We start from the raw sequence: 25,460 nt of genomic DNA on the forward strand, positions 1-25,460 counted from the left end.
AGTCTGTAAAAATAATCACAGTTAGGTCAAATGTTCTACACTACAGAAATAACCACAGGCCTGCAATAATATTTGTGTGCTATTTAACCTTAATTAACATTAACAGATACTTTGTTAATCTTAAAACTAAGATTTTAAGTTGTGATTATGCCTTTAGTGATCTATAATACATAGATACATTATATATAATAGTATGTAATTTAATTTCCTGTTTAATTGGGTGTATGTGAAATGGGCTTTCAGAATAGAAAATGTTAAGATCTCCCATTGAAAGATACAGATTCCACATGACCCCCAGAGACAGAAAGAAGCATTTCACCCTAAAACAAGCTAATCAACTAAACATTTGATGAGTAATCAGTGATATAGTTATTATTTAGGTGAATTAGTTAAATTGAGAAGCTATTAATCTGCTGCACTTCAAAAGTAAAATGTTTAATTACTAGTAACTTTAAATTGTGTGCTCTCCTAGATTCAACAGATTGAAAACATAGGTCCCTAATCACTCAGATTTAATAACAATAATAATTGCTTACACTTATATAGCACTTTTCTGGACACTCCATTTAAAGCACTTTACAGGTAATGGGGACTCCCCTCCACCATCACCAATGTGCAGCATGCACCTGGATAATGCGATGGCAGCCATAGTGCGCCAGAACGCTCACCACACACCAGCTCTCAGTGTAATAAAGCCAATTCATAGATGGGGATTATTAGGAGGCCGTGATTGGTAAGGGCCAATGGGAAAATTGGCCAGGATGCCGGGGTTACACCCCTACTCTTTTCGAAAAACACCCTGGGATTTTTAATGACCACAGAGAGTCAGGACCTTGTTTTTACGTCTCATCTGAAGGACGGCGCCTATTTACAGTATAGTGTCCCCATCACTATACTGGGGCATTAGGACCCACATGGACCGCAGGGTGAGTGTCCCCTGCTGGCCCCACTAACACCTCTGTGGTAATCCTTGCTGGAGGGGATTCTGTTAATCAGCATTATTACGTGATTGGTATAGTTCACAGTTACAAATACCTGGGCACTGTGTTTGATGATACATTTACATTCACTGTCAACACTTATATAATTGTAAAGAAATCCAAGAAGATTGTTATAATACATAGATACAAATGTTTCAGAAAAATTAGTTCCTTTGGAATCCCCCCCAAAAATCTGTATTTTGATGCTTTTTATTGAAAGTAATTTTATTTTTTCTCTTACTGTATGTTTTGGTTCACATTACTCAGTCAAAATGTTGTGAACCTCAGCTCTAAAATCATTGGAGAATCTTTAAGACCCCTTGCTCAGCTTTGTGTCCCTGAGATCCTGAGGAAGGCCTATGCCATCATTGAAGATTCAGCTCATCTTATTGTCACGATTATTACTCCTCCTCTTAAGGGCGCTTCAGCCCTTCCTCGTTCTGTCCCATTCCCCACACCTGTTTCTTAGTCCAGACTCTCTTTAGTTCTACCTTTAAAGCCAGACGCAGGCGATTGCTCGGGGCTTCTCATTGATTTCCGCATCGTGAGATCCCGGGGTCCTGCTGCGTCTGGCTCTGTTATGGTTTTAGTTTCCTGTTCCTGATTCCAAGCCTCGCTGGTCCCAACCCGGTTCTGGTTTTAACTTCGGATGGATTCCCTGGTCTAGGACTAAACCTCCTGTCTTGGATTCCCCCTCTGGATTTACCCTTGGATTGTTCGCCCCGGATTCACTCCCCCCGGACACCAGCATGGACACGCCCCCCTGTCTCCTGACCGACTCCAGCATGATATTTTTCCCTATTGTTTCTTCACCTTTCGGATCGTGTCGTCCGCATAGGGCCCGGAAAGAACTGTTCCTGACACTTATATCCTGCATCAGTCTTTGGACCTCTTGTCTTCAGGACAATGTTTTCGCTGTCCACAGTGTAAGTCAAATAGAAGAAAATTTAAGTGTAAAGTGTAAAGAAAGTTATATTAATACGATCTCTATTAGATAGATTCCCCTCTGCAAATGTACAGGTACTTTAATATTTTCTTAAATGTCTAATGGCTTGATTATCATTTTATTTTTTAGTATAGGACAGAGTCGTTACAATGTATATACACTATGTTACTTTCATAATAATTTTATGGACCTGTTTGCTGTTTTTTTCTCAATTTTTGTGATTCCATGTTTTTACCAATTTTATTTGGAATGTGGTGTATGTTGCACTTCTTGCTGCTTAAATTGCCACCTTAGGGGGTGATTAAAGTATTTTTTTAATTGAATGATGAATGTTCACATTCATTGTATAGAAAACGATAAGTTACTGTTTCCACTTTCAGCCAGAAGGTGGAGAGATATGATCATTTATTTCTTATTTTACCTTGTTTCTATTGAGACATGAAGCAGTGTTCTCAAATTTTTTAAAAAAAGTATTTTAGATCTTTAAGCTTTGCATGTGTGTAGACTTCAGGAAATAACGCCTTATTTAAAAAAACTGAAGTGTTCTTCTGTCTTGGTAGCTTTTATAAGATTTGAAGACAATCCTATGCTAAAAACATGTCTTCCCTTAAAGAAGATTTTTTTCTCTCCTATTGGTATGGAAAAATCATATTAATGTGACTGCAAAACAAAAGTAATTGTATTTTACAAACTCCACAGTTTGTAAAATACAGCTGTGAAAAAGCCTTTTCCATTCATAATCAGTAAGCCACTTAATCATGGCAACCCTGACAGTATCATTGACTCTATGAGGTGAAAGATGGCAAACAGAGAAACCTCCAACCCAGCCAACATGAGCAGTGGAAAATATGCCAACTCCCTGCAGAAGTCGTCCCAGTATTCCAAGCACTTCAAGGCTGCAGAACACCAGGCCACCCAAGTCTTTTCCAATTAAATTTTAATTGTAATGAAACTGATAACTGTCTCACCTATTATCAGGTTACCCTTGAAAAAAAGGGGTTTACACTACAATGCTAAACATTTTACACTACAAGACTATAAACATTTGGGATAAATAATTTATCTCTAAAGGTATTGAGCTATCAGACCCCTCATAGGACAGCTAAGATAATAATAATAATTGTTTACACTTATATAGCGCTTTTCTGGACGCTCCACTCAAAGCGCTTTACAGGTAATGGGGACTCCTCTCCACCACCACCAATGTGCAGCATCCACCTGGATGATGCGACGGCAGCCATAATGTGCCAGAACACTCACCACACATCAGCTATCAGTGGGGAGGAGAGCAGAGTAATTAAGCCAATTCATAGATGGGGATTATTAGGAGGCCATGATTGGTAGGCCAATGGGAAATTTGGCCAGGATGCCAGGATTACACCCCTACTCTTTTCGAGAAACGCCCTGGGATTTTTAATGACCACTGAGAGTCAGGACCTCGGTTTTACGTCTCATCCGAAGGACAGCGCTTATTTACAGTATAGTGTCCCCATCACTATACTGGGGCATTAGGACCCACATGGACCACGGGGTGAGTGCTCCCTGCTGGCCCCACTAACACCTCTTCCAGCAGCAACCTTAGATTTTTCTAGGAGGTCTCCCATCCAGGTACTGACCAGGCTCACACCTGTTTAGCTTCAGTGGGCTGCCAGTTGTGAGTTGCAGGGTGATATGGCTGCAGGCTAAGATAAGGCAAGATAAGTTTCAGTTTACATGAAAATTTCAACCCTTCTGGCAATTATGGCGTATAGACCTGGTAAAGACCCTTTTTTTACAAGAGACTTGAACTTAATGGTAAAGAGTTAACTTAATGGTAATCCACCATCAAATACTAGATGGGTAATTGACAATTGGAGGAGTATCAAAATTAAATTTAAGTTTAACTTTAGCTGGTACTGTAGAAAGTATATTTAGGTTGACTTTAGTGTTGGAAGAAACAAAGTACCAATCAGGGATTAGGAAAAATCATTAAATACTCCCTTCTCAAATGGATCTGAGCCATATTGTCCAGACATTTCTGTTTCAGTTTTGAATTATATTGTTACGGCTATATGTGTCTTTGGAAATGTTTCTAAGAGACAATGGGTTTGTGTGAGAACAGTCAATTGCTACCAATGAGGGTTACAAAAATAGAGTGGATTAGTCAATAGGTAAAATAAATTCTCATAACCTCCAACTTGTGAAGGTTTCTGCCAAGAATATACCCAAGCATTTGGTAAAGTTTAGAGGCATGTAAATTCTCTGGCACAGTTTTAGTGAAGAGTAATAACACAGACATACTTGCTAACAAATATTTATTTATAATGACAGTGACACACACTACACTACACACAATGCAAACATACAACACACAATGTACACAATGTTTCCCTATGTACAGTACAAGATTACAAACAAGATGTCCCAGAGGTCTAACATCCTAACCAGATTCAGAATACGTCAGACTCTTACCAAGTATTCAACTTATAATGCATAGAAAGGCCAGAATAAAGTAAAGCTGCCTTATAAACTAAATAGAATACGACCTGTAGCTAGTGTTAACATTCCAGCTTCAAGCAAAGGGGATGTTTGCTGAGATGTATTCTTAAATCGTATTCTTAAATCTCTCTCTCTGCAAACCTGGATGCCACAAAATAAATGGGAATCTATCTCCCTATTCCAAAAATGCACACACCAACTAGGAGAGACCATTTTTACCCGAGGGATTCTTTACTCATAGTTACCTTCAGCTGTAACAATATCATTAGCTGACTGTGACAGGGACTCATTTAGAGTGCAGCTGGAGTAGGCTTGAGTTATTCAGGGTATCTTTGATTTTCTGTACAACAGTGAAACCTGTGGCATAATGAGGGTAAATGAGCTTCTGGTGTTATAGAGACCTGCATAAGTCCTCCAACAGATCTTTAATCTGCTGTAAATGTTTTGTTTCTCACAGTGCAAAAAATGTTGACAGCACATGATCTTGCACTAGTATGAAGACAGAAGAGGTGAGCTAAGTTGACTCCTAAAGCATCTACAAGCCATTATGCCAGGTCCCTAATTGAGAGATCTGTTGTTCAATCAAACTGAACAATACAGTTTCTAACAACTGATTTGTCCACACCAGAGAAGGTAATACCAACTTTAAAAGAATTAGTGTTTGGAACTTTATTTATTCTTGTCTGAAATGTTTAGAATAACACCTTCAAAGTAAAACCGTGGACAAAAACAGAATAAAAAAGGAAGCAAATCAAGTGACACAAACATTTAATTCTGTATGAGCTCCTAATTATAGTAATTTGATCTGGCTGTTTATGCTGCATTCTCATCCACAGTAAGAGTGATTTGACTGAAATTGTTCAGAACTGGTTACAGGCTCATCTATGTATTTTGAGGGAAAGCAACCTAGTTAATTTAAATGACATGCTACTATGCCTTGCAAACGCATTTTAGTTATAAGAATACACATTTTTAAATGAATATTTGTCAGTGAAATAAGTTGTTTGTAAGTACTGCAATGAATTATCAAAAATTGAAATAGATACATACATATTGCAATTTTTGGAATGGCTACTGCCTGTATGATATAATAGTGGTTCAGATTATTTCAGAATAAATTCACCTGCTTCTATAAAGTTCCTTAGTCAGGCAGTAGATTTTAAGCAAAGATATAACTACAAAGACCAAGGAGTGTTCAAAATAACTCAGGGATAAAGTTGTAGAAAGGCACAGATCAAGAGAAAGGTATAAAAAATTAAGTGGCATATTGAATATACATTTGAACGCAATGAAGTTCATCGTTCAGAAGAGAAAGATTTAGTGTACCACCCAGACACTGCCAAGATCTGCCTATACCTAAAAAATAAGCAGTTGGGCAAGATGGAAATTTGTTAGGGATGCCACTGTAAAGCCAAGTTCAATTTTACAAGAATCAACAATATCCTGGTCACTCCACAATGCTGGCAGAGTGGCAAATTCATATCAAATCCTGCATGGGGTTATACAGCAAACAGTTTGAGTGATACTGGCATAAGATTTGTGTTCAGACTAAAGACAAATTACATTCGGTCTGGCAACACAGTACATCACCCAGTCAATACTATCCCTGTTATCAAGCATAGTGGTGGCAGCATTATATTGTAGAGCTGCTGCTTAAAAGCAGGGTCTTGGAATATTGAGAAAAACTGATGTAACAAAGTATCAAAGCAAATCTTAGAGGAAGACATTCCATTCCCAACAAAATAAGTTCGAGCACTTTTGCAAAACCAAATCAAAACCACTCAAATTTTCAAATTTGGTACAGACATTTCAGTTTTTTTTTATTTTTGCTTGTTTTTCTGTCACTTAATTTTATTCAATCATATTAGAGTTCAGTTCGAGAATTCACATTTTGATTAAAAAACATTAATTTAGATAATTATGTATCCACCATTTGTAATTCAACAAAACATAAAAAAGAACATAATTGGAAGAGGATGTATAATTTTGCAAAACACTATTTATATGCAGTATACATGGTTCCTGGAGTGAATGAAAAATGGTATTTGTTCAGCAAGGGAACTGATAATTTCATGCACTGTTAATAAGAAGAATGGAGCAGTCTCACCTAAGATTTGTCCTATCAGGCTCTCACATCTTACTATATGTGCAGCACCATCAACTGCAGCAAGGCATGCTGTAATGTGATGTTACCATTTAAAAGCTGTGTGTGAAGTAATCACCAGGCATATTATTAATTATCCTTTCACTGAATGCCACTTTACTTCCATCCATTTTTATCCGCTTTATCCAATACAGGGTTGTGGGGGATAACCTGTCTTTAAGGTGTACCTCTTGATGAAAATCTTTATTAATCAATTTATTTTTTAACCACTTCTTCCTGTGTGCAATAATAATATTATGCAGTTTATGCATAAACTCATCATTGAACATCCGCAGGTATCTCAATTTTACCTCCTCCCCAAAATCCACAAAACAGGCACCCCTGGACGCCCTCTCGTATCAGCATGCAACTGTCGGACTACTTACATCTCGGCCTTTCTTGACAGCCTCATGAGACCGCTGGTTGAAGGTCTTCCTTCAAGGACAACAATGAACCGCTCCAACTTTTAATGAATTCCAATTTCAGGGCACTGAATGATAAATTCTTGCCATGGACATCACATCTTTTTACAATGTCATTCCCCATAATGACGGCCTTACAGCCCTCAAGCACATGCTGGACAAACGCACAGTGCTTGATCCAACCACCCACACCCTGGTATGCCTTGCACAACTGGTCCTCACAATGAATGCATTCTCATTCAATAACCTTTTTTACCAACAGGTGAGTGGAGTTGCCATGGGCACCAGAATGGGACCCAGCTATGCCAATATTTTTGTCAACTGGGTAGAATAACGCTTCTTCGCTTCCTACACTGGCTATGTCCCTGACCTCTACAACCGATACATTGATGACTGCGTCGGTGCCGCCACATACTCCAACGACCAGCTTGAGTGCTTTCTGCATCATTTTACCAACTTCCACCCATCCCTCAAATATACAGTTAACATATCTCCCACTACTCTTCCGTTTCTAGACATCAACTTCTCCATCAACTACTCTCGACTCTCCACTTCGGTTTATTACAAACCCATGGATTCACACAGCTTTCTACTGTATAGCTCATTTCACCCCAAACACACTAAAAACTCTCTCCTTTTTTCACAGTTACTTCCGCTACGACGATTATGCAGTGATGACATCGACTTCCAGAACCAAGCCCTCAAAATGTACTCCTTTTTCATCAATAGAGGATACCCCAGCAGTGTTATTGACAGAGCCCTTGCACGAGCCAAAAACACCCCTCGGACCATCAAGTCAATCAGGAACTCCCGCTGTAACAACTGCATTCCTTTGGTGCTTCCCTACCACCCCAACACACTTCCTATCCTCAGGACTATTAACGACAACTTTTCCATCCTACAGGATGATCCCTTCATTTGGGCCCCCTTTCCTGACCTCCCCGTCATCTCATATCGCCGACCACCTAATCTGTCCAACCTTCTTGTCTCTTCTTAATCTCTCCATCTGTGTTCTCAAAGACGGTTTTCTGAACTCATACATCAGAAAGATTACAGCAACCAAAATTATCCTGCAGCTAGGATCACACCTTCCCCCTTCTCTTAACGAAAGACTACTTTTCTTCTATATTTTTTCCATTCATTGGAGGTTTCATTTCACACCTCTCTTCACCTATCCTGACTTCACACCTCTTGATCGGCCTCTCTTTCTGTCCCGCCTACATTACCTTTGCTTACTGCCTTGTCTTTCTCACACCTGAAGAAGGCTCCATGGCCGAAACGTTGTGTTTTCTTTCTTCTTTTTTTGAGCATGGAATAAACCTATTACTTGTCCTTATGCCGTTTTAAATGATGTTTTGTGCTAACCCGATCATGTAGGTGTAGCGGCAATGCTTGTTAATAAGACAGAATTAAGTGTTGCGGTGCTTTCCCAAATGAGGCCTCATCTCTCTGTTCATCTCTGTGGTGCAGCCACAGAGAAACTATTCATGCAGTCCGATTTAAGGTTTCCTTTGATAAGGGACAGCTCCCAAAGGGGGATGCACTTAGCTAAGCCTGTCTATCATGATCAATGGTCATCCATTGGCGCCTATCTGTCTAGGGAGTGCCAGATGGACATCTGGACTGCATTCCTAAGTGTCAAGAGTAAGTGACTCATATCTCACCTTGATCAACCAATCAGGGACTGGTAGGGCCGAGTAACCCACGTGGAACTCTGATGCCCATGGAACTTTCAGCCAATCAACGAGCTGAAGTTCCTCCAGGTAAAAACAGGCAACACAGAGAGCCTGTGAGATTCAGATTCAGTAAGATTCAGAAAGGATTCAGGAGAATTCTGTGGACTGTTCTAAAGGGAATTCAAAGGAGAATTCCAGGGCAGGACGGCCCAGGAGCAGAAGGCTCCCAAGGGCAGGACATTCTCGCAGAGCGCCTCCTGACCATCCTGAGACTCAGCCCGGACAACCACAGAACGGCCAGTGTGTCCGAGTGCCAGAACTTTCCTTTGTTCTAAGAGTCTAGAGCGGAGGTTGCCAGAGAGTAACCAGAGGATCCACCCGAGGTTAGCACCTGCAGCAAGCCTCGTGAACAGGTCAGAACTGTGGACAGCTGAATCACTATTCAGAACTAGCTCTTCATCAGGAACGAACCGGTCCTCTTCTTGACCTGCTGGGACCCACAGTCATCTTTTCTCCTGTGCACAAACTGTGCTAGTTAAAGCCAACACTAACTAGCCGGTCAGTGAGCATCAGCAGTGCACCGTCGCAAGCCGCACAGCACAGCCTGGCACCGAGCCAGAGAGCGTGGATTGGACAGCAACAGCCTGAAACTGTTTCTTTGAGCCCGCAGGAGATCTGAATCCCCAGAGATTGGATGAGTATTCAACTTCAATGCATTACAGCTCGAGAATTCAATTGTTATCCCAACCAGTTGATATCAATTTAATTCCTAAGAGTTATGTACTTGTTTTCAGTATCTAATGTAGAAGTTATAACCAAGTTCATTTACGAAACAGTCTAAATGAATGATATACTGAACGTATGTCCTCTTGATATGTGTAACACTTTGTAACTGATTGAATATATACCCTTTGTATTCTGATAACCCTCTCGATAAGATCTGTTAGGTTTATATGCATATTCTATGTATTAATAAATGTATCCTTGTGTATTAGTACCTGTGTGTGTGCGTTGTTTGAGTTATATCGCATGGTTGGATTCTAAGGCCATCAAAAGAATCATTTTGTGATTTACTGATACAGTTAATAATTGTCCCAGTAAATGCCCAAACCCTACAGAACTGGTGCCTTCAGAGAGCACACTACATAGGTTTTGGCATTAACGCGTACCTCTCTGAGCTACAATACTTCTCTTGGATCAGAAGTCTTCCTCTAACTATTCTGCATTGTCTCGTGTCAGTAGACTACTATTTATTAAACCACCTTCTCTATTCACTCACTACTCAGTCTTGAAGCTTACTTCAGTTTCAGTGGTCTCTCTGTGCTGCTTGTGTTGCTACTTTTGGTTTTTACCCTTGCCTGCTCTGGATTTTTGACTTGTGTTTTGTTTTGACCCTGTATGGATTTTGGCTTTGCTCCTGCTTAGTGTTTGTGCTTGTTTACCTTGGACTGTTTACTTTTTACTTCAGTGGCTTACTGATCTTTCCTTAGAATCCCTTCACAGTCATTACAACAAGACTGAGCCAAAATGGATTCTGTAGTGTAGTCAGACTGTAGACAGTCTGTTCTGGCCAGTCAGAAAGTTCACCTGGTGAACAACACCACCTTGATCAGGTGACCACCACCTTTAATCAATTGTTTCCATCAGGTAATGCAGCAGTCTCTGGAATTTGAATTGTTTTCCACTCTCCTGCTTTAACCGTCTACTTATAATGCTGTGCCTACAGCTCCCCCAACAGTTGAAGGAACCTAGTATTCCAACTCCAGAGATATTCAGGTGAAACAGTAACATGTAGTGCTCCATTATTTTGAGCTACAACCTGCTTATATGGCTTATATAATATCATTACTAAGGCTTTAGTCTGGGCAATGATGATCAGGGGCAAAGGAGATGCTATCTGTTCTGACCTGGGAGAATTTTTGCAAAGTTTTAAAAGGACCTTTGATACTTCTGCTCATTCTAATGAAGTTTCATCACAGCTATTCTGACTTTAACAGGGGGATTGCTCTGTTCTGGAGTATGCTGTTCAATTTGGTGCTCTTGCTACAGAGAGCACCTGGATGCAGCCAGCTCTCACACGCTTTTCGCATGTGGCTGTCTGAAATTAATTAGAACGAAATGGCAGGAAAAAACTTTCTCTTGAACCTTGATGGCCTCATTGAATTGGCCATATGTTTTGATATTTGACTCCTTTAAATGTAAGGTGGAGTGCAAATGCAACACCCTTTGTGGTATAATGCAGGGGCGTGTTCAGTGCGGAGGCGGAGTCCTGGATTAAGGGCGACATGTTGCCTTAATAACCACAGCTGTCCTGGCTAATTAAGGACAAGCCACAACTGTGGTGGCCCTTTAAGCTGTGGGGTGATGCGGTGGCTAAGGATCTGTGCCTGTGGCTGAAAGGTTGCTGGTTTGTATCTTGTGCCTGGCAGAGGAATCCTACTCCGTTGGGCACTTGAGCAAGGCCCTTAACCCAAACTACTCCAGGTGTGCCATATAAATGGCTGACCCTGCGCTATGACCCTAAACTTCTCACCCTGTCTGTGTGTCTCATGGAGAGCAAGTTGAGGTATGTGAAAAGACAAATTCCTAATACAAGAAATTGTATTATGGCCAATAAAGTGATCTTCTCTTATCTCTTTAAGACGCACTGAGCACCTCCCCAGAGGGGCAAGTAAAACCCCACAACGGGAGAACCTTGCAGCGAGAATCCTGGGTGGGATTGTGGAGAAAGAGAGAGTGTAAGGCCATCATTTTTGCTTCTTATTGTTTTCTGTTCTCCAGTCCCGCTGTAATGATTCCCCGGGGCAGGTTGAGTTTTCTTTTGTTTTGGCATCGCTCTCCTTTTCTTCCAGTCTGGACCCTGCTAAATAGGGATAGTCCAGACTGAATACCGCTGTTCCAAACAGTATTTTTTTTCTGACAGACTGGACCCTGTTAGATAAAGATAGTCCAATCTGGACATTGCTTTGCAAAGCAGTGTGCTTTTGGTTTTTCCTTTTTTTTGTTTTTTGCTAGGTTCACATTGGTGTCTCTTCCCCCTCAGAAGGGGCATCAACTTTTACTGGTGCTTGCTGGTGGGTGGTGTGGTGTCTCCGGGGGAATAGGTAAATGTAATAAGTACGAAAGTACTCACACCACACACTCTTCTCTTATTTTAGTGAAGTTTTCACCTTTTCCTTCATTCATCCGTCTTCCAAACCAGTCCGCAATCCGTTTTCTCTATCCTTATTCCCACAAATCCACACCAAGTCCAAATCACAAGCCGTATACTGTTATCCTTTAGTTATTCCATAAATCCGTTGTCCTTAAATCTTTATCCACTCCAACCAAACTCCACTATCTCCTCCAAACACATTCACCTGCTGGCTTCTGCACCAGTTCACTGTTTCCAGGCCATATATATTTTGTCTCCTGATGAGACCCACCTGCGTCTCGTTGTCTTTCAGACCGAGTCCTTTCCATCTGCGGGTCAGCTGGTTTCTCTTAGCGGCCATCTTGGTCAGGTCTAAGTCAAGTATAGTGAGCAGATCATTCCTAAAATACCTGTCCTGGATGACCCTTCCTCTGGCCCTCTTACAGTGGGCTCCAACCACTCCCGCACTATACATCTTCTACTGTGTGCTTTCTCACCCTGTTTTGTGCCACCAGCCCTCACTAATATCCCAACCCTTTATAAGGAACCTTTACAAGCTGGACATGCTTGTCTGATGTCACAAAAATGCAATAGTTTCCATATGCGGGGACTGTGCACGTACTGTGGTGTCAACGGCCACTTCAGGGATCAATGCCCAGAGCTTCAGGGAAAAGCCATCTCTCAGTCGCAAGTGAGGAGTCTTTGAGTGGGAGCTGTCTTCTCATACTTCTCTTCTCAACATTTCATGTTACTAGCATCACTTTCTTAGGAGCACCAATGTTATGAATCAGAGGTATTCATTGATTCTGGGGCTGGAGAACTCTGACACCAGTTTAGCTCACCATCTTGCATTGTTCCCTCTGCTAGTTTTAAATGCTCAGGCTTTGGATGGCACTCTCATTGGTGAATGTCATATCTCAAGATTACTGGAGCAGTTTGCCATGAAGGTGGGTTCTTTTCACACTGAAATTATTTCTCCAATGCTCATGCTGTCACTTACCTGTTCTCTGGTCTTAGGGTTTCTCATGTTGTATTTTTCAAGCCCCTATTCTTCCCTGGAGCAAAAAGGAACTGGTTGCTTGGAGTCATCCATGCAGGAGTCAATGTCTTCCACCCATCATTACCTTTATGGTATTACAGTTTCAGATTCACTACCATTTATACAGTGACTACAGGGATGTTTTCTGCAAGAAAAGGGATCTATAATTGCCTCCTCACTACCCTTATGATTTTCCTATCGATCTCTTTCCAGGAACCATGACTCCTAGGGGATGCATTTTTGCCTTTTTTTCCAGAGAATCAAGCCAGGAATAAATTCAGGAAAATCTTCAAAGGAGTTTCATTTTGCCTTTCTTCTCCCCAGCTAGCGTTGAAAGAAATAGTGGTAGGTTAATTGACTTCTGGGAAAATTTCCTCTGGAGTAACGATATGCATGCTTGTGTCTGTGTGTGCTCTGCAATGAACTGGTGTCCTGTCCAGGGTGTATCCTGCCTTACGCCCATTGCTTGGAGGCATAACCTCCAGATCACCTGTGACCTTGTACTGGTTATAAAATGTGGTTAGAAAATGGATAGATGGAAATGATATATTTTACAGAAATAATGCAGAAGGGTAAAGCTGTTGACCTAAACTGTATAAAATTAGATGCATGGATATCTTTTTAACTACTCTCCCTGGCAGAATATAATGAATCTACTACTTCCCTACTATCACTATCACTATGAAATATGAGCACAGGGAGTATAACTAAAGGCCGTCATCATTCTGTCAATTTTTAGAATAAGCTACCAAATGACTTAAAAAGTGCTTTGAAAAGTTGAACGTAAGGACTCTTTTACTAGCTGTTCTCAGTCCTTAGAGTGAAAATTAAAATTTTTTAAGGAATCTCATCATTGCTTAAAACATTTTAATCACAGTGCTTAAAAGTTTTTGCTCTCCACTGAGTGTGAAGGCAGGCTTCATAGCATCACGAAATGTTGGTTCTGCTAGTGATGAATATCTCAGGTTACACTTTCTTCGTAGAATTTACTGTATCTTGGGACGTTATACTGTACAATGTGTTTAATTTTGTTCAGTTCCCCGGTTATACAAAGACTTTGAGTATCAGTTTCTAAGTTTACTAAATAATATGCACTGATGTCTTCCCAGGTAAGCATGACTGAAAATAAGATTGGGTTGATCATGCAGCGATGTTCGGTTTACAACCCGAGTTGTCTTGTAGAAAACTGTAAAGCTGTTTCCGTGTTTATGGTTTTGTGAGGTATGACCTTGAATGTAATGATTTATTCATGAATTGCAGATTTTGTTGTCTTTGAAATCGGGATGAGGTTCAGTTTGCAGTGTGAATCTCACTAATGCTGGAAACAAATGTAAAAATGTGAAAAAGTGTCAGAAAAAATATATAAGTATGTAATAATTTAGCAAAAAAATGGCATGGCCGTTAATGAATATATACTTCTGTATAATATATAGAAATCTCTGGAAGATATACAGTAGTTTTTAAGCAAATGGATCAATTTCAGGGTGGGATGGGTTGTATTCTAAATTACCTTATCACTTTATCATCTCAAATTCGTGTACACATTTATATTATTTAAAAAAAATGAAAGTAGACATGTCCAGCGTGGATTTATCCACAATTTTGATTACATTGTTTTAGGATTAAAACAAAAACAATCGCTGCCGCTGGTGTATTCAGTGTTTTGGACAAAGGGCATGTTGTTGTGACAGTTGTACGTTATCTTGATATAAAGATTAATACGTTTCAATACTATAATGGATCTAAACAAAATATTATTTAGCGTAATATTTAATTCTTAGCACAACATTACGGTACTTTTGTGAGTTTTGTTTTATTCCCGTTATTAATGACAATCACAGGTCCAACATGTGCACACACCACATTGAAAGGCCGTCTCCGGCTTTTTTACTTTAACTACAGACATTCTTCCGTATTATTTACAGTGAGAGCTTCTAGACAAAACTTAAAGTGTTTCTTGCAACATTCGGTTTTTGATACACGGTTGTAAAACGAGTATTTCCTCTAGGTATTACACGATACTGAAAACGGATCTGTATCTTTAAAAGCAAATTAGTGCTGGGTTTTATTTCGCGAGATTTTGCTTGGCGCCGTGACCCCATGTGAGAACACCTCCTGCAATAAACACACTCGCCTGCAGAACGGGTCTGCCATGGATCTGTGATCACTTTCATTTTATTTCCCTTTTCCCCCCACACCCCCTCAATTGTTAAAGATTGTTTTCGATTACATCGTTAGTGATTGTTCAGCAGGAGAACAATGTGGATCCAGGTTCGGACCATAGACGGAAAAGAAACACGAACCATAGAAGATCTTTCCAGATTAACTAAAATTGAGTGTTTAAGGTTAAAAATCCAGGAGATCTTCAATGTAAACCCGGAACAGCAGAGATTGTTTTACAGAGGGAAACAGGTAAACCCATTTTGCCTTTAATTGCATTTGATAACTGATGCGTTCTGTTGTTTCTTTTTGCTACAGGATTAACTAGATGAAACGTGCCGTGCAGAGTCTAAAGCTTCCTGTTTTGATAGGAATTTGCTAAGGTTCTTGCGCAAGAACTGAGGGATGCAGAATTTGCCAGTAGATGCCACCACAAGTGTTCAGGCTTTCCAGCACATAAATTAAAATATTGAAAACATAATGTCTAACGCCTTCTCAGAACAAGCGGCCTGAAAATGGATGGTAAATTATGCGAGGCTGGTAATTTTAATTCCCTTTATTGTACTATAGCCAACTATATCAATTTGAAAAACATTTTAGTATTACATGTAATTTGAAACAATTTGCTAACTTTTTGTATTTACATACATATAGCCAGCCATGTATTTAATACAGCATTTATATTCGAGCGAAGTCCGAATCTATTCAGAAATCAAAGTTTGCTGACAGTCATTAGTTTTGTTACAGTGGTTAATCTGCAACTACTGAAAAGTGAACTTTACTTCCACTTGAATGAAAATAATACGGAGTGTTCGCCGTGCTTTTGAAAACTAAGCAATTGCTTTTGCAAACAAGTAAACTGACAGTTTATTTCGGAGGTGGTATTGTCGAATGCATGTTTTCAAATTGTATAAATGTGCGACTAGCACCAGACTTTGTGTTGTTGGCATAAAGCGTCCTTTCGGTGTACTCCAGCACACTGAAAATAAGATACGAATAAGATTCCTGTTTTTTGTTTACATGATGTGACAGAAGAGGCAAACCGCACGTGTATCGGCTTGTTGTCGAAAACGCTGAGTTGTTTACAGAACAGCGTGCTAATCACTCTCACTCTGTGTCCAGGCAGATCATTAGAATAGGATTAGGCCTGCTAATGTCCTTTTAAACCACATAGGAATACCGACTTGTCTCCAAGGCAATCGAGTGGTGTTTTCCCCACAAAACATGTTTTGAGAAAGACATGGGTATTCACTGTGTGCTGTGCGATGCCCAGTCATGTGGACAAAGAGGTAGTTTGGTACTGCCGTGGGTGGTGGTCGACTCGTTTGCTAGACAGGCCTGATCTCTGGAACAGTGTACGAATGGAATGCAAACAGTTGGAAGTGCTCTGATGCACACATTAAAAGCTTTCGCCAGAAGTGATTCACGTTTATTACTTCAAAACGTGACTGACATAAAAACAAACATAATCCTACATATGCACGTCAATATTGTTTTTTCCTATGACACTGCTGTCTTTTAAAGTTGGAAGGACTGTATGCTTTGTGAATTTAGAAAGTTCAGTGACATACTACCACATTATGCACGGTTGACCCTGAGGAACATGTGTTCACTCCTGGTTCATGTACACTTACGAAAATAAACGACTTATAAAACCTGTATGCTTCTGTGGTAAATTTCTAATAGAAACTTTTAGGTTATTTTTCATAACAGTATACATTCAGATTTTTGTGAAAGGAGCTCTCTGTAGAAATTGGAGAGCTGTTTGTGAAGGATTTGTGATGGAGTTATCATTCTTATGATTCTTAAGATTTCTTAACTTAAACCCTAAACCATTCCACATTAGCAATATTAGCAGATTTCCTTAGTTTTAAATTGGCTATATCTTTCATTATATCACATTGATTATATTGCATTACCGTATTTTACACAGTAAGAAAGTTAAGCTATGACAACCAATTAGAAGCATGAAGGACTTTAATTAATATTGCACTGGAATTATTTTTGGTAGAGCTTTAAAAAAATGGGTGGTGCCCTGATTACGGAAAGTTTCCATTTTAGTTTAAAGGCTTAAATGACTTTGTACTGTATGGTACAAATATAGCATTGCTTTGGTAAATCTATCAGTTTAGACAACAGATAATTAAGATTTGTACTGTCCCATAACAATCTAATCTAGCTCCAGTTAGTGTCCATATTGTGAAGGAATGGAGCATGTTGCTACAGCATCACAAAAGGCATCAGAGAAATGATGGCAGTGTGTAAAAATTGCATGCTTCACCTCAGAGAATTCAGGGATGCCTTTACATTTTGGCTGATTTGTTATCTCTGTGACTGTAAATAGGAAGGATGCACATTAATTGGATAAAGTCATGAATATTTAGTTGTAATAAACTTACGAGTCCCCTTGGTTTGCTGAATTTTTGTTTTTAAAAAGGAATGTGCATGCATATCATTTTCTTACATATTAATGGATTTTGTAATTTTTAGAAAGAAGTGGTTCAGTTCCTTGTATAAGGGTACAAACTCTGTCTGCCTGCACATTCTGTGTTCTTAATTTATATACACTCGTGGATTAAGCTTTAATTTTCCTGATTCCACAAAAAAATGTTTGAGCTCAGTTTTGAATTTATCTTCACAGACATTGATGTTCGTGAAAACATGATAATATCAGTTTTTGAAAGAATAGTTTTGCTGCTTGTTACAGATGAACTTTTAAAAATAATTGTTGTCTTAAAATTGTAAAGACTTAAATATATTAATTAACAGAAGTATGATCCAACCAGTGTTACTTAATAAAGTCATTAAACAGCAGAACAGAACTGAACTTGCAGATTATACTTTTATTTTAATAACCCCCTTAAATACCAAGGTATTCTTTAGGAATAAGAATTAGATGAGATGTTGCTTTTGTTTGATAGATTGGAACTGCAGAGTTAATATTTTTCCCCTTTTAAAGGTGAACTGCAAAGCTGTTTTTATATTTTGGGGTTAGAAAGAATCAGCATTGATGAATGTATTTCAAACCACAATAAAAGTAAAATGTACACACTAAGTTGTAAAATCTCCAATTTAAATCACAAAATAGATGTCCAGTGTCATATTCTGCTATTCAGAATGAGGCAACAAAACTTCTGGTGAAGTGAAGCGGCCTTATTACATTGTAAAGAAGCAGGTCTGTGAATACATCAGTTTTAATATAATAGAAAAATGGCTCTTTATTTTTAGATGGTTTTGCTTATAAATACTATTTACTTGTTAAATCTGCATGCAGATCACTTTGGAACAATTCTGCGCTGAAATGTCTGCTGCACAACCTGTGCTCGTACATCACATTTAGTGAGCAGGAAAGGCTTCCTCATGTTGCAATTTGTGGGAATTCTCTCTTTCGCCTGTGGAGAGTCCAGGCGTTTGCAACAACATGGGAATTTATAGTACATCCACAGAGTTTATGATGTGTTGCTTAATTCTTAATTTGTACAATGTTTCTGTTATATCAATGAAATTATATGTTACCGAGGTTACCGAGGTTTAATAACTGGTCTGAGAAATTGGGACTGCAGTTCCCCTTTAAAGGGCAGCTAGGTGTTGTCAGTTGGTTATCCAGAGTTATCTGGAACCAAGAGAAAAAAGTTCACTTAAACATTTTTGTTGTTATTATTTTTCTTTACACCTCAAAAATGATTGATGTATTCAGGGTTGAACATTTATTTAAACTCAAAAGTAAACATCAATTCATCAATATTGTAATATTGCAATAAAGTACATTTGCGGAAGGGAGCCTAAGAATTTTGTGATGAGAAAACTAAGGATTTAGGTAGATGTAAGTAGCCAGCATTAATCTAGACATTTTATGTGGAATAGCTCAGGAGACACAGCTGTTTATGCACTTGTAAGTTGTTTTGAAAGGCTTGTGCTTTAACCTTCAATATTTGGTGTGTTTTTCTGTATGGTGGCACTAGTATAGACTGTTTGCCAGTTGGAAGTTCAGAGAAAGGTTTTTAGAAACTGTAGATTTCTCTGAGCAGTGTAAGCCTTATGAAGGGAATTAAAACCCCTTCTTGGGTTGGCCAGCCCATATCCTAGACAACTTCTAGACAACTAGCATCTGTTTTTTATATCCTTTCCCCTGATTAATTAATTTGTTCCAACGTTCATCATACAGGTAAAGTTACAACTTAAAATTGCATTGAATTTTGACATTTGAATTTAATGCGTCTTTCACTGCAGGCTATAAAATCTGCAGGATTTTGACTTTTCAAGACTTAAAGTTTCCTCTCTGTCAAGCTAGGCATAGGGAAAACCTTCCCTATCTTCAGTGCTATGTGACGTGGACTCCAATATGTAATGGGAATTATCAGGAATTTTAGTTCATATTTTGTTAAGAAAAGAGTAATTCATAAGCTGTTGAGCAACACAGTAATCCATTCACACTAATAAAAAATAAGCAGAGCTTCTTAATGTGGTATAATGTCATGAGTGCTGCATATTATTGTTTAAATACAACAAAAACTGTGAGAAAGCTGATTAAGATGGGAGTTATCCACTCTGTGGGTAAGAAATGTAGTAGCTTTCAGCATGCTTTAGTGTCATAAACAGAAGATTATCAAATGTCAAAAGCACCATGCTGTTTTCAAGCTGCACTGTAATATAGAAAACATGCCAAAATTTTGAACTTTTTTATTTTAAAATACGAGAGACATGGGAGGCATCAGCCTGAAAGTTTTTGGAATGAAGACATTTTTCAGATAATCTTGAATATAAAAATGATAACAATGTGATCCATTGATTTACTTAAGGAGAGACCCTCTTAAGCATTAAATCCGATACCAGTGATTATGGAATTTGCAAAATACATGGGCATTTTCTATTAAAGCAAGTGGTTATTTGCCAGTTCCCCAAAAAGTTGGAGATCAGTCTCTTAATTCTGCAGAATCAGTAAATCTGCACATAATTTTATGTGCTGAAGGTTGTGTGCACTAAAACTTTTAACGGCTTACTCTATTTTGAACTGCTTCCAGTGCAGTCTAGTGAGTTCTTGGTCCTTTTTGCGTTGACGGGGAGGGGGTGGGGGCTTTCCATGTGTAAAGTAATTTGAGGCATGAGCTGCATGCTTTCCCTTAAACTGCTTGAGAGTGCTTCTGGGAATGAAGTCCTTACAAAATGGGGCAGTTTTCCGTCTTGTTCAGAGGCCTTAACTGAAGCTCAGCTCTTTTGTGGAATGTACAGTCCATTTATAGTTAGTCTCAGTTTTGAATGTATGTGGCGATATTTTATTACTCTATAACTGTGCAGGTTTGACATTACTCTAAAAAAAGACTGCAGACTGATGCCGTCACTGTTTGCCCTGCTCATGAAGCAAAACGTTTGTAGTCATGCTTGCAAATGGCTTCCTTTTCCAGACTGTTTTTTCAAAGGGGAGGAACTTTAGGTCTAAGATCTTTCACATGATCACTTTGAAGTCTTGCAATTGGCTTATTTGAGATAAGCCTCCAGTTATCTGTTAGCGATTGTTAGTAACAGGAAATGTGCATAGTATGAATTGTCAGTTCACTATTAAAAAATTGAACAGCATTTCTGTAATATCGAATGCCTGTTTTCAGATTCACTCCACTAGTGGACTAACAGGAATTGCACATACTATACAGTAAAACCATACACAGCATATTTGTGACGTTTTGAGTCATCTTTCTATTTTGTTCTTTTATTCAAATGAAAGGGAAATCTTGCCTCAGTGTAATCTAGAAATCTATCCATGTCTTTGACCTAAAAAATTCCTGGGAGAGAGAACATCTACAAGTGGCACAAAATGGACTAATTCCTCCATCTGTCACTGTGATTGAGCTTAAGAATTTTTTCATACCAGGATATGAGATTGTAACAAATCCTTTTGATAGCATATACCTGTTGACTGTAAAAACTATTACAAGGCATGTTTTATTCACATTTCCTTATTATAAGTTGTGTTATTTAGAATGGCTGAAGGCAATGTTCTGTTTTTTTTTTCTTATGATACTGTTCCAGAGTCAGAATGAACAATGAATTGAAATTTGATGAAACAATGCCACTATTACATTTATTTTTTCATCTTTAGCAAAACATTAAGAATTTAAATCCAGGATGTTATGCTGAAGCTTTACAGTGTACTAATAAGATTTCACTTAATATATTGTGTTTGGTATATTGGAGAGAGGATATTGTGGCCTTAAAAAGAGTTCAAAGGAGTGCAAAGAAGAGAGATGGTTTCTGATCTCAAGGGATTGTCAAGTACATTACAGTTAAAGGAGCTAAATAACCTCAGAAGGGAGATTGACAGGGACTCTTTTACACCCAGTAGTGACAAAAGGACATGGGGTCATTATTAGAAACTAAAAGGGAAGTAAGGCCTGAAAAATTATAAGAGCGTCTTTAAGGTTATGTGTATCTGTTTCAGGTAGCCAGGTGATTAAGATACAATCCCAGGGTATTTTAAATAAATGTTTAAGTAATTCTAGTGTCACATAAAAGGGATGTTCGAATGAATGTTGTCTTCTGCAGTACCACCTTTGCCATCTTACATTTTGACTTACTCAAAGTGGGGCTTCTTTGAGTCTCGTACTGTAGATCACAGATAGGCTGGAGAAGAAGGTTGTGATTTAGGTTGTGGTGGCATGGCCCATGATGCTGAGGATGTAAAATAAATGAATGATTTGTGATTTACTGGGGTAATTTAATGCTACAAAAGGCTTCAAGGAGTAACATTACAAGGCATTTCCATGTGACTGAAGCTGTCAGTCTTGAACCCTGAAAGTGGCATAATCACTCTGCAGTATACTTTCTCCTGGACAAAGCTGTAGTGTTTTATAATAACGACACAGAAGAGGGTGGTAGAGAAAAGGTTTATAATAATATAAAGTATACATTCATCAATTATTGGAAATCCTCTCATTCCTGGTAAGGGGTGGTTAGTTTACTCTGCTAATTAGTAGTAAACTAAAAGCATGATCTAAGCAAAAGCAAGCAGAGAAATTAAAGGAAAAGAATGGGTTACGTAACAGGTCCGAAATCAAACAGTAAAGTGTGAAAGTCAGTAATAACTTAAAAACTTAACATTTCTTCATTTTGGACTATTTTGGATTTTTACATTTCCTTTGATGCTTGAAAGGGCTGTTCTTGGGAGTCGAATATGTTGTAAAACTGTGGTGAACCATGTTGCTGTTTGAGATTATGTGCAGTACTATTTTATAAATATTTCAGCTAGGGCTCTTCTTATTTACGTAGCCATTACATGATTTTCTTATGTTCCCAGTATCACACGTGAGTTTACATTGTAAGGTTTAAAGTTTAGTTACTGCTGCTTCTTAAAAATAAGTTTTTTACTTTGAAATACATTAATGGTTCTAGGAATTGACATTCAAACTAGAAAGTTGCTTTTTCAAGGTTTTAAAAGTGGTTTGGCTTTTAGGTGGTTCCTTTAGAAGAAGTAATGTTTTTTAAAATCAAAACTAAAATCTGAGGAATTTTTCAAGTCCACACTATGAGAAGGAAAATCTTGCAGATCTTGGTGTGGCCTCATACAATGGGCAGGTAGAGCCCTTATGTCAGCACTGTCTGACACAGCTTAATGTCACTGTCACGCTGGAGCAAGAGCAGTACTGGGTTTTATTCATCCAGCAGTTTCTGCCATATTGCTGTACTTAATACCATCCCATTTCAAAAGAGTAAAAAAAAAACACTGATGAAATTTAGAAATAAGAAAATGAAAGAGAAAATGTGTATCTTTGTCCTTAATAGTCTTATGTGTGAAGTATGTATATATTACTTGAGCACAGCTGATGTATATACAACTTGAGCACTTCAAATTGAAATATTTGAAGGTACATATTTCATTACTGGTAAAAAGATACTTGTAATTTTTCTGTATAAACTTATTTTGTAATCCATTGAACCTTTTTATCTGTTCTGTTAAAAAAGCGAGCACTGAAACTTTGGCTTTGTTTAGGATTATCCATCACAAAAATGGCCTATTGGTAGGACCAGTCCTTGTACTGTAATCCTGGAAGCCAGAGTAATGGCTGAAGTTGAAAACATAATGTTGCACTTATCATTTGGATAAAATGTGCAGGAGCAAAAGACTTCTGAATTTCTGGGTTTTAAATAACAATTACCTTTCATTACTTCTTCGGCATTTTAATGTAATATTGAGCCCATTGGCACCTGTGGGGAAGCAATAGTATAACAGTCCAACAGCCCTGAAATATCTTTGTAAACAGGGTTTTCAATTCCAAGTAAAATATATGTAGTTTCTTAGTTGACATTGCTGTTAAAATCTTGTGGTCAAATAAAAAGAAGCAGATTACATTTAAACATCTTTATAGCACCCTGTGTTGTAAGGCTTGAATAATCAAATATTTTTTTAAAATCTGACATTGTGGTTGCAATTGCAGTGTTGTGATAGTGAATATCATTGGAAACAGCATTTTGGTAGTTAAGGGACTATTATCTGTAGCATTTTAGAATCAGAAATAAAATCAATGAGAAGATTTACCATGAAGATTAACTTAATATTAATTAAATTAATATTAGTCTTTAGCTGTTGTGGGTAAAACATGCAGGTGCCACAAAAAATTCAAAACCATAACCCTTTGTTTCTTATAGCCGAGGCCTAGTTTGACATTTTGTAAGTATTTTTGCAATTACGTTTTATTTTGATCTTCACATTTGTGTCTGAACAACATTTCTGAAAGCTTTGTACAGTATTTGGTGCTCTGTATTAAAGATGTGCATGAACATGTATGGTATTATAATTGTGTGCCTTAATTGCATAGTCCAAGTGCAATCAAAAATGGGTTGGTTAAGAACAATGGAAAAGTGTAAATCTAACAGTTAATTTCATTTCTCATCTGTCAGCCTTAAATATGCCATAGGAGACATTTGGTGAAAAGGAATATTGAAGCCTTGATATTGGAAGAGAGTGTGGAGCCAAAAAATTGTGAAAATGTTAAAAATGGAAGTGAGGTGGTTACTATTATGTATTGCCACAATACTGTGATAATAGTTTAGAAAGGTATGCACTTGAATGCTATTTTCTGAATTGATTCCAAGGCAGCGATAATTTAACGATATAAATTCTTAATTTACCCCAGATTATCTCAAGCAATAATTACTGCATTATGTTAAAGCAGGGCTAGCCTATTGTTTTCACAGGAAAGCTTGCAATCCATGCAGCAGATAACATTTTTTACACTTAATTGTAAATTAAAATATTTTGGACATAATGGTGTTTGCTTAGGAAACAAAGTTAGATGTTGGCCCATTTCAAGGGTGATATGGCCAGCAGCCTTATCATCCTGCAACTCACAACTGGAAACCCACTGAAGCTTAGCAGGTGTGAGCCTGGTCAGTACCTGGATGGGAGACCTCCTGGGAAAAACTAAGGTTTCTGCTGGAAGAAGTGTTAGTGGGGCCAGCAGGGGGCACTCACCCTGCGGTCTGTGTGAGTCCTAATGCCCCAGTATAGTGATGGGGACACTATACTGTAAAAAAAAAAAAAAAGAGCCCTCCTTCAGATGAGACATAAAACCGAGGTCCTGACTCTCTGTGGTCATTAAAAATCCCAGGGTGTTTCTCAGAAAGTGTAAGGGGTGTAACACCGGCTTCCTGGACATATTTCCCATTGGCCCTTACCAATCATGGGCTTTGATGATCCCCATCTCTGAACAGGCTTCATTACTCTGTTCTCCTCCTCAGTAATAGCTGATGTGTGGTGAGCATTCTGGCGCACTATGGCTGTCATTTCATCATCCAGGTGGATGCTGCACATTGGTGATGGTGGAGGGGAGTCCCCATTACCTGTAAAGTGCTTTGAATGGAGTGTCCAGAAAAGCGCTATATAAGTCTAAGCAATTATTATTATTATTTCAGCAGGCATTAATATAGATTTTGGAGACATGAATATAGATTTGTTCAACATAAAGACTGTGCTGTTTTTGCTCTATATTGCGAATGTATCAAGTGTGCAAGACATTTTCAGACAAAACATGATAAACACTTCAAGGATGATGTGGACAAGGTTGGGTGTATGAAACTGTTAGCAGTGGAAAGATGGATAACTGAAGTTTCCAAAAATGTTACTACACAACATACTTTGGAATTAAAAGATGTAGATTAAAAGTAGTATTTAGTGTTGCGCTTACGAATTCTTGCAAGATTTGGTGACTCAGGAAGAATTTGAGAACAGCTGTGGAATTGACATAAAGAAAATATTTTCTGTTTTTCTGAGACAACTGATGGTGCCCCTGCTATGGACAAAAAACAGAAGGGATAATCACAGCGGCCACCCCACAGTAAATTTATATTATATTATTCATATCAGGAATATCTTTGTGCTAGGTTTTCGAATTATGAGCTTAATAATGTGATGATTGCAGTGGTGAAAATAGTGAATAAAGTTGTGGTCAGTTTCATGTTGACTTAAAAATGCATTTTGGAATATTTCTGGGGA

General features: G+C 38.4%; 1 protein-coding gene across 3 annotated transcripts in view; it reads left to right on the forward strand.

The window, feature by feature from the left end:
• The first annotated feature begins 14,926 nt into the window (after positions 1-14,926).
• LOC102686253 (E3 ubiquitin-protein ligase UHRF2) overlaps positions 14,927-25,460 on the forward strand; it is a 155,279-nt gene continuing 144,745 nt past the window's right edge. For 2 of the 3 annotated variants that reach the window (XM_006627054.3, XM_015338069.2), the window contains exon 1: positions 14,927-15,229. In XM_006627054.3, the coding sequence (XP_006627117.1) occupies positions 15,077-15,229 (153 nt within the window). In that variant the 5' untranslated portion in view covers positions 14,927-15,076. Of the gene's footprint in view, positions 15,230-15,429; positions 15,518-25,460 lie in introns of those variants that run through there. The other variant, XM_015338075.2, reaches the window with a different exon arrangement.

This window comes from Lepisosteus oculatus, chromosome 3 (genome assembly GCF_040954835.1).
Source record: "Lepisosteus oculatus isolate fLepOcu1 chromosome 3, fLepOcu1.hap2, whole genome shotgun sequence".
In the NCBI taxonomy this organism is placed as follows: domain Eukaryota; kingdom Metazoa; phylum Chordata; class Actinopteri; order Semionotiformes; family Lepisosteidae; genus Lepisosteus; species Lepisosteus oculatus.